Raw genomic sequence first — 14,623 nt, 5'->3', positions numbered from 1 at the left:
GTTATAGGGACTAAAATGTCGCGGCTTTATACATAAAAGTACTTTGTTGCTGATCAGCCATACTGACAGTCTGTTCACTGCATGTGTTATATCAAACACTAATAATAAAGCATTTCAAAGATTTACTTTTTTTGGCCATGCATGTACTGATATATAACAAGAATTTCACATGTATTTACTTAAAATGCAAACTGAAGATTGCTGACTGTATTCAATCTCACCAAAATAATTATATTTACAGTAAGTTTTGGCTGAAGATCATGACTGTATCCAATCACACCAAAATCAGTATATTTACATGAAGTTTTGACTGAAGATTGCTGACTGTATCCAATCTCACCAAAAATATTACAGTATATTTACAGTAAGTTTTTTGAGAGCGGAGACTGTAGATCGCCGACTGTATTCATGCTCACCAAAATAATATATTTACAGTAAATTTTGACTGAAGATCGCTGACTGTATCCAAGCTCACCAAAATCAGTATATTTACTGTAAGACTGAAGATCGCTGACTGTATCCATGCTCACCAAAATAAGTATATTTACAATAAGTTTTGGCTGAAGAATGCTGACTGTATCCATACTCACCAAAATAAATATATTTACAGTAGTTTTGACTTGAAGATCGCTGACTGTATCCAAGCTCACCAAAATCAGTATATTTACAGTAAGTTTTGGCTGAATAATTGCTGACTGTCATCCATGCTTCACCAAAATCAGTGTATTTACAATTAGTTTTGATTAAAGATCGCTGACTGTATCCATGCTCACGAAAAAATCAGTATAATTTACAGAAAGTTTTGACTGAAGATTGCTGACTGTATCCAAGCTTACCAAAATCAGTATATTTACAGTAAGTTTTGACTGAAGATCACCGACTGTATCCAATCTCACCAAAATCAGTATATTTACAATAAGTTTTGACTGAAGATCGCTGACTGTATCCATGCTCACCAAAATCAGTATATTTACAGTAAGTTTTGACTGAAGATCGCTGACTGTATCCAAGCTCACCAAAATCAGTATATTTACAGTAAGTTTTGGCTGAAGATCATCGACTGCATCCATGCTCACGAAAATCAGTATATTTACAATAAGTTTTGATTGAAGATTACTGACTGCATCCATGCTCACCAAAATAAATAAATTTACAGTAAGTTTTTGTTGAAATTGTGACTGTGTCCAAGCTCACAAATAAAATATTTACAGTAAGTTTTGGCTGAAGATCGCTGACTGTATCCAAGCTCACCAAAATCATTATATTTACAGTAAGTTTTAGCTGAAGATTACCGACTGTATCCAAGCTCACCAAAATGTCAAATGAATATATTTACAGTAAGTTTTGACTGAAGATCGCTGACTGTATCCAAGCTCACCAAAATAAATATATTTACAGTAAGTTTTGACTGTAGATCGCCGAATGTATCCAATCACACCAAAATCAGTATATTTACAGTAAGTTTTGGCTGAAGATCCCTGACTGTATCCAATCTTAATAAAAACAGTATATATTTACAGTAAGTTTTGATTGTGGATCGCCGAATGTATCCAATCACACCAAAATCAGTATATTTACAGTAAGTTTTGGCTGAAGATCGCTGACTGTATCCAATCTCACCAAAATCAGTATATTTACAGTAAGTTTTGACTGAAGATTGCTGACTGTATCCAAGCTTACCAAAATCAGTATATTTACAGTAAGTTTTGACTGAAGATCGCTGACTGTATCCAAGCTCACCAAAATCAGTATATTTACAGTAAGTTTTGACTGAAGATCGCTGACTGTATCCATGCTCACCAAAATAAATATATTTACAGTAAGTTTTGACTGAAGATCGCTAACTGTATGTCAACCTGTTCGTGATAGAGCACCTAAACATTTAATCTAGCACCTGCTTCACTAACAATGATTGATTACATGGAGGTCTACCACAGGAATACACACAGACATTTGATATAAACTTTTATCTCGATGTTTGTCTAGCTGAGTGATCACATGTTGCGGGAAGGTAAATCGGAATTCTCCTACCCTGTAAGTAGAGGTTACAGCTCGTGTTTATCTCCCAGCATGCTCATCCATCTATACAACTAGTTTTTACAATTCAAATGGCGTCAAGATTTATTTTTTTCTTCAAACATATCCCCCCGTCTTTGTGCGAGCTAAAGTTACACTGTTTTAAAGATCTAGCATATAAGTGTAGTGTACGAAAGTGTTCCCATTAATTAGCTCTCTCAAAGGGGAACTGTAATCAAGACAATAAAAGTTCTAAAATAAAATGCTTGCAAGCAGATTGCTACCCATACTAAAGCAAAGTTTCAATGTGTGTTAGAGTACATTGTATTTAAAAGGAACTTAATTGATGATTTTGTGAACAAAATGTTTGAACATTGTCCAGACCAATGACATTATTGAATGATTGTGTACATTGCACTGTATATTGTGATTACACTACAAGTTTCATGACCATATCCACAATTAAATGTTGATTGGCTGACAAACATTACTGATACTAAGCAATAAAATTATTCATAACATAAATCCCTTCAGTATTTTCAGTACAGAGTAGTAACAAACTTCAACTATCAAAATCCAAGACCCTTACCTTGGTTTTTAAGTGGTCCTTATATAATATGCATAACTAGGCACCTAGGAAAGTCCACATGTGAAATTTGAGATGGATACTTTCAAAATTGGTATTTTCAGAGAACTAGCAGTAAAAAACTTCAAATATAAATATCCAAAATAGACCAATAAAGCAGTAAGAATGGTTAACGGACAGAAGAATGGATGGACGACAGACCACAATAGAAAGGTGGTTTGAATAACTCACCATCTGATGATGGTAGGCTTAAAAGGTTGTGTGAATTACAGTAAATATGGTATATATTCCCAGAGCTTCTCCTCTTCTGAAGGCTCACGACATTCAGCGATAAAAATTGATTATTCTGAAATCTGATTTCATTCTACAAGAATATTTACTTAAGAACGCAATATCATTTTTGTTCTTTACGACGCAGACAGTAATTCTATTCGGAAACAAATTACCTGTTGGGGAGAAAATTTTATGACATTTTCAGAACAACTTGAATTGAATAGACATAAAAAAATAAATTGGTCTGTGATTTATGATTCTTCCTGTTGATTAATAAAAAAAAATCACTTTGGAAATATCGACAAAACTATTTAGATATATACAGAAAATTACACATTTGAAAAAAAATCCATAAAACGCTATGCAGGTTCACAGATGTACCATGGGCCTATGTAGGTTAACAGATGTACCATGGGCCTATGTAGGTTCACAGATGTACCATGGGCCTATGTAGGTTCATAGATGATGGGCCTATGTAGGTTCACAGATGTACCATTGGCCTATGTAGGTTCACAGATGTACCATGGGCCTATGTAGGTTCACAGATGTACCATGGGCCTATGTAGGTTCACAGATGTACCATGGGCCTATATAGGTTCACAGATGTACCATGGGCCTATGTAGGTTCACAGATGTACCATGGGCCTATATAGGTTCACAGATGTACCATGGGCCTATGTAGGTTCACAGATGTACCATGGGTCTATGTAGGTTCACAGATGTACCATGGGGCTATATAGGTTCACAGATGTACCATGGGCCTATATAGGTTCACAGATGTACCATTGGCCTATGTAGGTTCACATATGTACCATGGGCCTATGTAGGTTCACAGATGTACATAGGTTTTGAACTCGTGACCCAATGTTAGAAGGCTTTGTAAGGATCTATACCTTGGCCACCACCTATTATAGGTTCAGCTGTGTCTATTATATCAGTTCAACTGATACTCATCAAACTAGCTTCCATGGTTCTAGCTTACTGATGATCATCAAACTAGCTTCCATGGTTCTAGCTTACTGATAATCATCAAACTAGCTTCCATGGTTCTAGCTTACTGATGATCATCAAACTAGCTTCCATGGTTCTAGCTTACTGATGATCATCAAACTAGCTTCCATGGTTCTAGCTTACTGATGATCATCAAACTAGCTTCCATGGTTCTAGCTTACTGATGATCATCAAACTAGCTTCCATGGTTCTAGCTTTCTGATGATCATCAAACTAGCTTCCATGGTTCTAGCTTACTGATGATCATCAAACTAGCTTCCATGGTTTTAGATTTCTGATAATCATCAAACTAGCTTCCATAGTTCTAGATTTCTGATGATCATCGAACTAGCTTCCATGGTTCTTTGCTTTCTGATGATCATCAAACTAGCTTCCATGGTTTTAGATTTCTGATAATCATCAAACTAGCTTCCATAGTTCTAGATTTCTGATGATCATCGAACTAGCTTCCATGGTTCTTTGCTTTCTGATGATCATCAAACTAGCTTCCATGGTTCTAGCTTACTGATAATCATCAAACTAGCTTCCATGGTTCTAGCTTACTGATGATCATCAAACTAGCTTCCATGGTTCTAGCTTACTGATGATCATCAAACTAGCTTCCATGGTTCTAGCTTACTGATGATCATCAAACTAGCTTCCATGGTTCTAGCTTACTGATAATCATCAAACTAGCTTCCATGGTTCTAGCTTACTGATGATCATCAAACTAGCTTCCATGGTTCTAGCTTACTGATGATCATCAAACTAGCTTCCATGGTTCTAGCTTACTGATGATCATCAAACTAGCTTCCATGGTTCTAGCTTACTGATGATCATCAAACTAGCTTCCATGGTTCTAGCTTTACTGATGATCATCAAACTAGCTTCCATGGTTCTAGCTTACTGATGATCATCAAACTAGCTTCCATGGTTCTAGCTTACTGATGATCATCAAACTAGCTTCCATGTTCTATCTTACTGATGATCATCAAACTAGCTTCCATGGTTCTAGATTTCTGATGATCATCAAACTAGCTTCCATGGTTCTAGCTTTCTGATGATCATCAAACTAGCTTCCATGGTTCTAAGATTACTGATAATCATCAAACTAGCTTCCATGGTACTAGCTTCCATGGTTCTAGCTTACTGATGATCATCAATCTAGCTTCCATGGTTTCTACCTACTGATGATCATCAAACTAGCTTCCATGGTATGTAGGTTCACAGATGTACTAGCTTGTAAGTAGATCTCAAACCTAGCTTCCATGGTTATAGGTAGCTGTGTACTGATTCATCAAACTAGCTTCCATGGTATCTAGCTTATGATGATCATCAAACTAGCTTCCATGGTTCTAGCTTACTGATGATCATCAAACTAGCTTCCATGGTTCTAGCTTACTGATGATCATCAAACTAGCTTCCATGGTTCTAGCTTACTGATGATCATCAAACTAGCTTCCATGGTTCTAGCTTACTGATGATCATCAAACTAGCTTCCATGGTTCTAGCTTACTGATGATCATCAAACTAGCTTCCATGGTTCTAGCTTTCTGATGATCATCAAACTAGCTTCCATGGTTCTAGCTTACTGATGATCATCAAACTAGCTTCCATGGTTCTAGCTTACTGATGATCATCAAACTAGCTTCCATGGTTCTAGCTTACTGATGATCATCAAACTAGCTTTCCATGGTTCTAGCTTACTGATGATCATCAAACTAGCTTCCATGGTTCTAGCTTACTCTGATGATCATAGCTTCCATGGTTCTAGCTTACTGATGATCATCAAACTAGCTTCCATGGTTTCTAGTTTACTGATGATCATCAAACTAGCTTCATGAGCTTACTGATGGATCATCAAACTAGCTTCCATGGTTCTAGCTTACTGATATCATCAAACTAGCTTCATGGTTCTAGCTTACTGATGATCATCAAACTAGCTTCCATGGTTCTAGCTTACTGATCATCAAACTAGCTTCCATGGTTCTAGCTTATGATGATCATCAAACTAGCTTCCATGCTTATGATGATCATCAAACTAGCTTCCATGGTTCTAGCTTACTGATGATCATCAAACTAGCTTCATGGTTCTAGCTTACTGATGATCATCAAACTAGCTTCCATGGTTCTAGCTTACTGATGATCATCAAACTAGCTTCCATGGTTCTAGCTTACTGATGATCATCAAGATAGTTGACTTTCCTGTGTTGTTCTAGCTTCCATGGTTCTAGCTAGAGTAGATGATCATAAACTAGCTTCCATGGTTCTAGATTTCTGTGTGTTCTATCTGTAGAAGTCATGAAACTAGCTTCCATGGTTCTAGCTTATACTGATGATCATCAAACTAGCTTCCATGGTTCTAGCTTTCATTAGATGATACTGTGTCGTATCTGTAGAGTAGATGATACTGTGTCGTATCTGTAGAGTAGATGATACTGTGTCGTGTCTGTAGAGTAGATGATACTGTGTCGTGTCTGTAGAGTAGATGATACTGTGTCGTGTCTGTAGAGTAGATGATACTGTGTACATGTCGTGTCTGTAGAGAAGATGATACTGTGTTGTGTCTGTAGTCGTAGATGTAGAGTAGATGATACTGTGTCGTGTCTGTAGAGTAGATGATACTGTGTCGTGTATGTAGAGTAGATGATACTGTGTCGTATCTGTAGAGTAGATGATACTGTGTCGTATCTGTAGAGTAGATGATACTGTGTCGTGTCTGTAGAGTAGATGATACTGTGTCGTATCTGTAGAGTAGATGATACTGTGTCGTGTCTGTAGAGTAGATGATACTGTGTCGTGTCTATCTGTAGAGTAGATGATACTGTGTCGTGTCTGTAGAGTAGATGATACTGTGTCTGTGTCTGTAGTGTAGATGATACTGTGTCGTGTCTGTAGAGTAGATGATACTGTGTTGTATCTGTAGAGTAGATGATACTGTGTCGTGTCTGTAGAGTAGATGATACTGTGTTGTGTCTGTAGAGTAGATGATACTGTGTCGTATCTGTAGAGTAGATGATACTGTGTCGTGTCTGTAGAGTAGATGATACTGTGTCGTATCTGTAGAGTAGATGATACTGTGTCGTGTCTGTAGGAGTAGATGATACTGTGTCGTGTCTGTAGAGTAGATGATACTGTGTCGTGTCTGTAGAGTAGATGATACTGTGTCGTGTCTGTAGAGTAGATGATACTGTGTCGTATCTGTAGAGTAGATGATACTGTGTCGTATCTGTAGAGTAGATGATACTGTGTTGTATCTGTAGAGTAGATGATACTGTGTCGTGTCTGTAGAGTAGATGATACTGTGTCGTGTCTGTAGAGTAGATGATACTGTGTCGTGTCTGTAGAGTAGATGATACTGTGTCGTGTCTGTAGAGTAGATGATACTGTGTCGTGTCTGTAGAGTAGATGATACTGTGTCGTGTCTGTAGAGTAGATGATACTGTGTCGTGTCTGTAGAGTAGATGATACTGTGTCGTGTCTGTAGAGTAGATGATACTGTGTCGTATCTGTAGAGTAGATGATACTGTGTCGTGTATCTGTAGAGTAGATGATACTGTGTCGTGTCTGTAGAGTAGATGATACTGTGTCGTGTCTGTAGAGTAGATGATACTGTGTCGTGTCTGTAGAGTAGATGATACTGTGTCGTGTCTGTAGAGTAGATGATACTGTGTCGTGTCTGTAGAGTAGATGATACTGTGTCGTGTCTGTAGAGTAGATGATACTGTGTCGTGTCTGTAGAGTAGATGATACTGTGTTGTGTCTGTAGAGTAGATGATACTGTGTCGTATCTGTAGAGTAGATGATACTGTGTCGTGTCTGTAGAGTAGATGATACTGTGTCGTGTCTGTAGAGTAGATGATACTGTGTCGTGTATCTGTAGAGTAGATGATACTGTGTCGTATCTGTAGAGTAGATGATACTGTGTCGTGTATCTGTAGAGTAGATGATACTGTGTGTATCTGTAGAGTAGATGATACTGTGTCGTGTATCTGTAGAGTAGATGATACTGTGTCGTGTCTGTAGAGTAGATGATACTGTGTCGTGTCTGTAGAGTAGATGATACTGTGTCGTATCTGTAGAGTAGATGATACTGTGTGTACGTGTCTGTAGAGTAGATGATACTGTGTCGTGTATCTGTAGAGTAGATGATACTGTGTCGTGTATGTAGAGTAGAGTAGATGATACTGTGTTCGTGTCTGTAGAGTAGATGATACTGTGTCGTATCTGTAGAGTAGATGATACTGTGTCGTGTATGTAGAGTAGATGATACTGTGTCGTGTCTGTAGAGTAGATGATACTGTGTCGTATCTGTAGAGTAGATGATACTGTGTCGTGTCTGTAGAGTAGATGATACTGTGTCGTGTCTGTAGAGTAGATGATACTGTGTCGTATCTGTAGAGTAGATGATACTGTGTCGTGTCTGTAGAGTAGATGATACTGTGTCGTATCTGTAGAGTAGATGATACTGTGTCGTGTATGAGTAGTAGTCGGTAGTAGATGATACTGTGTCGTGTCTGTAGAGTAGATGATACTGTGTCGTGTCTGTAGAGTAGATGATACTGTGTCGTATCTGTAGAGTAGATGATACTGTGTCGTGTCTGTAGAGTAGATGATACTGTGTCGTATCTGTAGAGTAGATGATACTGTGTCGTATCTGTAGAGTAGATGATACTGTGTCGTGTATGTAGAGTAGATGATACTGTGTCGTGTCTGTAGAGTAGATGATACTGTGTCGTGTCTGTAGAGTAGATGATACTGTGTCGTGTCTGTAGAGTAGATGATACTGTGTCGTGTCTGTAGAGTAGATGATACTGTGTCGTGTCTGTAGAGTAGATGATACTGTGTCTGTTCTGTAGAGTAGATGATACTGTGTCGTGTCTGTAGAGTAGATGATACTGTGTCGTGTATCTGTAGAGTAGATGATACTGTGTCGTATCTGTAGAGTAGATGATACTGTGTCGTGTCTGTAGAGTAGATGATACTGTGTCGTATCTGTAGAGTAGATGATACTGTGTACATGTCGTGTCTGTAGAGTAGATGATACTGTGTTGTGTCTGTAGAGTAGATGATACTGTGTCGTGTCTGTAGAGTAGATGATACTGTGTCGTATCTGTAGAGTAGATGATACTGTGTCGTATCTGTAGAGTAGATGATACTGTGTCGTATCTGTAGAGTAGATGATACTGTGTCGTATCTGTAGAGTAGATGATACTGTGTCGTGTCTGTAGAGTAGATGATACTGTGTCGTATCTGTAGAGTAGATGATACTGTGTCGTGTCTGTAGAGTAGATGATACTGTGTCGTGTCTGTAGAGTAGATGATACTGTGTCGTATCTGTAGAGTAGATGATACTGTGTCGTGTCTGTAGAGTAGATGATACTGTGTCGTATCTGTAGAGTAGATGATACTGTGTCGTATCTGTAGTGTAGATGATACTGTGTCGTATCTGTAGAGTAGATGATACTGTGTCGTATCTGTAGAGTAGATGATACTGTGTCGTGTCTGTAGAGTAGATGATACTGTGTCGTGTCTGTAGAGTAGATGATACTGTGTCGTGGTCTGTAGAGTAGATGATACTGTGTCGTGTCTGTAGAGTAGATGATACTGTGTCGTGTCTGTAGAGTAGATGATACTGTGTTTTCTGTAGAGTAGATGATACTGTGTTGTATCTGTAGAGTAGATGATACTGTGTCGTGTCTGTAGAGTAGATGATACTGTGTCGTGTATGTAGAGTAGATGTACTGTGAGTTACTGTAGAGTAGATGATACTGTGTCGTGTGTTGTAGAGTAGATGATACTGTGTCGTTGTCTGTAGAGTAGATGATACTGTGTCGTATCTGTAGAGTAGATGATACTGTGTCGTGTCTGTAGAGTAGATGATACTGTGTGTCGTAGATCTGTAGAGTAGATGATACTGTGTCGTGTAGGTAGTATCTGTAGTGAGTCTGTAGTAGATGATACTGTGTCGTATCTGTAGAGTAGATGATACTGTGTTGTATCTGTAGAGTAGATGATACTGTGTTGTATCTGTAGAGTAGATGATACTGTGTCGTGTAGAGAGTAGATGTGTACTGTAGAGTATGATACTGTGTCGTGTCTGTAGAGTAGATGATACTGTGTTGTATCTGTAGGTAGATGATACTGTGTTCGTGTTAGATAGATGATACTGTGTCGTGTCTGTAGAGTAGATGATACTGTGTCGTGTCTGTAGAGTAGATGTACTGTGTGTATGTAGAGTGAATGATACTGTGTTGTATCTGTAGAGTAGATGATACTGTGTCGTGTCTGTAGAGTAGATGATACTGTGTCGTATCTGTAGAGTAGATGATACTGTGTACATGTCGTATCTGTAGAGTAGATGATACTGTGTCGTGTCTGTAGAGTAGATGATACTGTGTCGTGTATGTAGAGTAGATGATACTGTGTCGTATCTGTAGAGTAGATGATACTGTGTCGTATCTGTAGAGTAGATGATACTGTGTCGTATCTGTAGAGTAGATGATACTGTGTCGTGTCTGTAGAGTAGATGATACTGTGTCGTGTCTGTAGAGTAGATGATACTGTGTCGTGTATGTAGAGTAGATGATACTGTGTCGTATCTGTAGAGTAGATGATACTGTGTCGTGTCTGTAGAGTAGATGATACTGTGTTGTATCTGTAGAGTAGATGATACTGTGTCGTGTCTGTAGAGTAGATGATACTGTGTCGTGTCTGTAGAGTAGATGATACCCAGACTCTCGTGACTCTCAATATCTTGTTCAAGTCCCAATAGAAGCTTCATTTCAATATTACTGCAGGGAATAGCTTTCTCATTAGGTCAAAAGCTACAATTTTAGATTAGTTATCCTCCATTACGGCAGAAACGATAAAACCTGAAATTAGTGACCATACTTAGCCATAAGGTCAAATTTAAAATCAGTCATCATCTTGAACTAAAATGTCAAATTTTAAAAGGTTATCATCTGAAACCAAAAAGTCAAATTTCAAATGCTTATCATCTTCAACCAAAAAGTCAAATTTTAATGGTTATCATCATTTATGTATATAAAGATAAACTCACCATGTTCTTTTTTGTTGTTTACGTCGTTGTTGGTCCCCACCACGATCGCTGTACCGTTTGGATTGCCCCCGTTTTCCCCGGTGTTATTAACATGGACCATTGCCATTGAATGTTGACCGATAAATCCCGGCTGCACCCTAGAGGAATGGCATATTGTTGTGGTAACTCCAACAGTCGATTTCACTCCTGACGTGCCTTCCTGACCAGGAACACTATCACTCTTCAGGCTGCTGTCAAAATGTTCCTCAATTTGGAATGTGATGCTAATACTGCGCGAACGATCTGACGTCGACTTGCTGGACACTTTCCTAGAAATCCATTTCATGGCGTAGCAGGAAGATTTTTTAATGGCTATGACGTTTAACTTATCCATCATGTCAAGGATGTTACTATAAATATCGCAGTTCTGGGTGAGGGATTCCGTCACATTAGCGTGACTTTCCTCTGACCCAGTGGTCACATCGGGAAACCCTAACTGACAGTTTGATTGGTCAGTGATGGAAACATGGACTAGTCCTAACAGTAACAAATACAGCAATGTCCTCTTTCTGTTAGACATCCTTATCCCCGGGCAGATCTGGAAATACAAGCAAAATACACTGTACTCTCGAGCATTGATTCAATTATAGAGAGCTCTACAGCAAATATATATAAATAAACTTTAACATTGTACAGACATATGGTAAAATAAAACACTGGTGTTTTTCATGACTAAGATCATAATCGAAATACAGTCAAACCTGCTCTAACGACCGCCTGTATATAACGACCGCCTGCCTATAACGACCGGTTTTTAGACTCCCCGTGCATTTTTACTATATAGTGGCACTTTGCATAATGACCACCTGTCTAATGCGGCTAGCGACCGGTCATTTTAGCCCCGTCAAAGTTGTCTAACGACCGGTCGCTGAGGTCGACTTTTCGAGTGCCGAGTACAGTGTGTGTGTAGAAGCGTCCCTTTGACCTACTTCCGGTAATTAACTCCCTTAGCAAGCAAATGGCAGCCATTAATTACTGAAGCCCAAGCTATGAATTGTTTATACAGGACTGTATGGTCCTAGCAGTCATAACATTTGAGGTACAAATATGTTTGCCGACTTGAAGGTGGAAGTTTTAACGACCGTTTATGCCTATCAAAGACTGAAATTATGTTTGGTCCCGAACGCCATGTGCATGAAAAGATCACTCGTAAAGCCTGATTTTGAAGCCATAACTCGGATGATACGGTAGGCAAAATAAAACATGCCGATTCATTCAATGTGTTCCGTTATTCATTGTCGATATTTAGCATTGTAATAATACTAAGAAATGACCTGTACTTAACCTTTTTCAAATTAGGCCTATAAATTTACATTCGATTTCTTCACGATTAGAGAGTCAGTCGGATTATCGCCTGATGTAACTTTTAGAAGGGGGGTCATTTTACCATGGGGGGTCATTTCACCATAATGGTATTTTGACCCCGGGGTCATTCTACCATGGGGGTCTAAATGCCATACTACACCGGGTATTCTAGATGTGTTTATCAATAAAATAAGGTCCCATTACTTGGTAGAAATGCTACTAAAAGTTAATATGTTTACCTGCATTGTGATTTTAATAGTTTTGAAGCTATATATCGTGAGGAAACGCCTCCAAATCTATCTTTCATGTCCCGTGATTAATCCGCAAAACTGGCCATGGTTACATGGCAACAGTGTTGTACAAAATATTCCACGCATACGTTGTCGGAAATTAACCTTGCACAGATAATTCCTGACCATGTCAAGTCAGTAATTAGGTAATTGTTATGTTTATAGCTGAAAAAATCTACAACTAGTGTGTATCAAAACGAGCTGATTTTGTTATGATCGAAATTCCGATTGCATTTGAAGGCCCCATCCAAACAATAAAAGGTAAAATGAACACAAATTACAGAAAAATATTGATACAATTAGTTCTTAAATAATGCATGGTAATATATAAATAAATATCCAATAGCAGGTCTGTTTTGTATTAAAAAAAAATCTGTTTTATTTACTGGCTTGCTGGTTGGCAGAAAGCCCCAATCTGTCTATAAAGGCAACCTGTCTATAGTGACCGTTTTTCTGTCTCCCCTTCAGTGGTTGTTATAGACAGGTTTGACTGTACTTGATTCATATGATGATCTTTTCATATTTCCTCTTTATTCAAGTTGAAAAAGAAATAAGACAACAAGAAGAGATAATGAGAGTGAAAGCAGAAGAAATGGGAAGTCAGGCCGGTGTTTATAAAGACCACGTACTTTATCCTGGGGATGGTTTAACTGTAAGGTAACAATGATGGGGACTCAAAATAATCCAAGAATCTATCAATGGTAATGTGGGGACACAAAATAATCCAAGGATCTATCAATGGTAATGTGGGGACACAAAATAATCCAAGGATCTATCAATGGTAATGTGGGGACACAAAATAATCCAAGGATCTATCAATGGTAATGTGGGGACACAAAATAATCCAAGGATCTATCAATGGTAATGTTATCAAATCAAGAACTTCTTCCATCTTTTCTTCCACAATACCTCCAAATATTTTGTTGCTTTATAAAAAGTACTAAAAAGGGAGAAATTTTTTGTGCATATTTTTCAAAACTGGAATGAATTTTCACAATGTACAGTTGTATTAGTGTAACAGCCATAAAATTTGAAAAAAAAAAGTAAAATTTTGTGACCTTGGAATCGATCACCGGTGGCATCAGTCATGAGAACAGAGCCTGATCAGCCTATATAAATCATTTGAACATAGCAAGGTTTCAGTCAAAAGCAAAAATATAAAAATAAAATTTGAAGTTTCAGTGAAGATGACATTAATGCAAAATAGGTTCCTCAGACCAGCTTCCCGCGTCCTTGCGGCCATTAGTAAGCCAGTTTGGCCCGTACTAAAAGGTTAGCTGTCACGCTCACACTCCTCGTGATACTAGACTGTCACACACCCTGTTGTGATTGTCAGGATTCTGTGACAGATTTCATTTCCGTTTCTGTATTGTATACAATCAAACACAGCCATACTAATCAATGTGTCCTAGTTATAGTGACCTGTCTTAATCTAGTTAGCTGAATTACCCTATCAAAACTCACCAATTACTGCTGATTTTTATCGGAAGGGAAAAAGTGACTGATGTATTGTAGGTTACACAGCGGAATAATAAACAGGTGTAATGAAATCAACCCAGTACCATAATGTTTTCTAACAAAAAATACCTCCCTCAAGTCAGTGATGTCTTTATAAGAATGACCTTTAATGTAAGGTCACAGGGATGCACATTTTTTCAATAAGTTTGGCCCTCTCATGTTAATGATGATAAAAATTATATTTTGCTAAAGTAATTTAGGAGAAACTCCTGTAATTTGAGCTATCAAACAGAAACAAATGTTCTTGTTATAATAAGTGACCTTTGACATTTGACATTCTATCCTGAAAAGCAAAACTTTTGGGAAGGAGGAGCTCTGTCTAAGTTCCAGGGACAACCATAGGAATTGTAGTGAAATGATTTCTCTTTCACTGATCTTAATCATGAAAAGAATTCCTACGCAAGCAATTCAGGTAAAGAAAATATGCTTGATTTTTTAATTTTACTAAACTGAGGAGAAATGATTTATTGCATGGAAACTTTTTTTTGATAACACCATCTTATAGACAACACCAAAATGGTTGACATATCTATGCAACTGTCA

General features: G+C 38.0%; 1 protein-coding gene across 1 annotated transcript in view; it reads right to left on the bottom strand.

The window, feature by feature from the left end:
- The window catches only part of LOC138315403 (uncharacterized), a 50,042-nt gene that overhangs the window by 17,378 nt on the left and 18,041 nt on the right, over window positions 1-14,623 (bottom strand). The window contains exon 2 of the mRNA XM_069256412.1: window positions 10,929-11,505. Within this exon, the coding sequence (XP_069112513.1) occupies window positions 10,929-11,487 (559 nt within the window). The 5' untranslated portion in view covers window positions 11,488-11,505. The remainder of the gene's footprint in view (window positions 1-10,928; window positions 11,506-14,623) is intronic.

The sequence above is a fragment of the Argopecten irradians genome, chromosome 1, assembly GCF_041381155.1.
Source record: "Argopecten irradians isolate NY chromosome 1, Ai_NY, whole genome shotgun sequence".
Classification (NCBI taxonomy): domain Eukaryota; kingdom Metazoa; phylum Mollusca; class Bivalvia; order Pectinida; family Pectinidae; genus Argopecten; species Argopecten irradians.
Note: the sequence above shows the minus strand (reverse complement) of the source record. Positions and strands in the feature narration are given on the sequence as shown.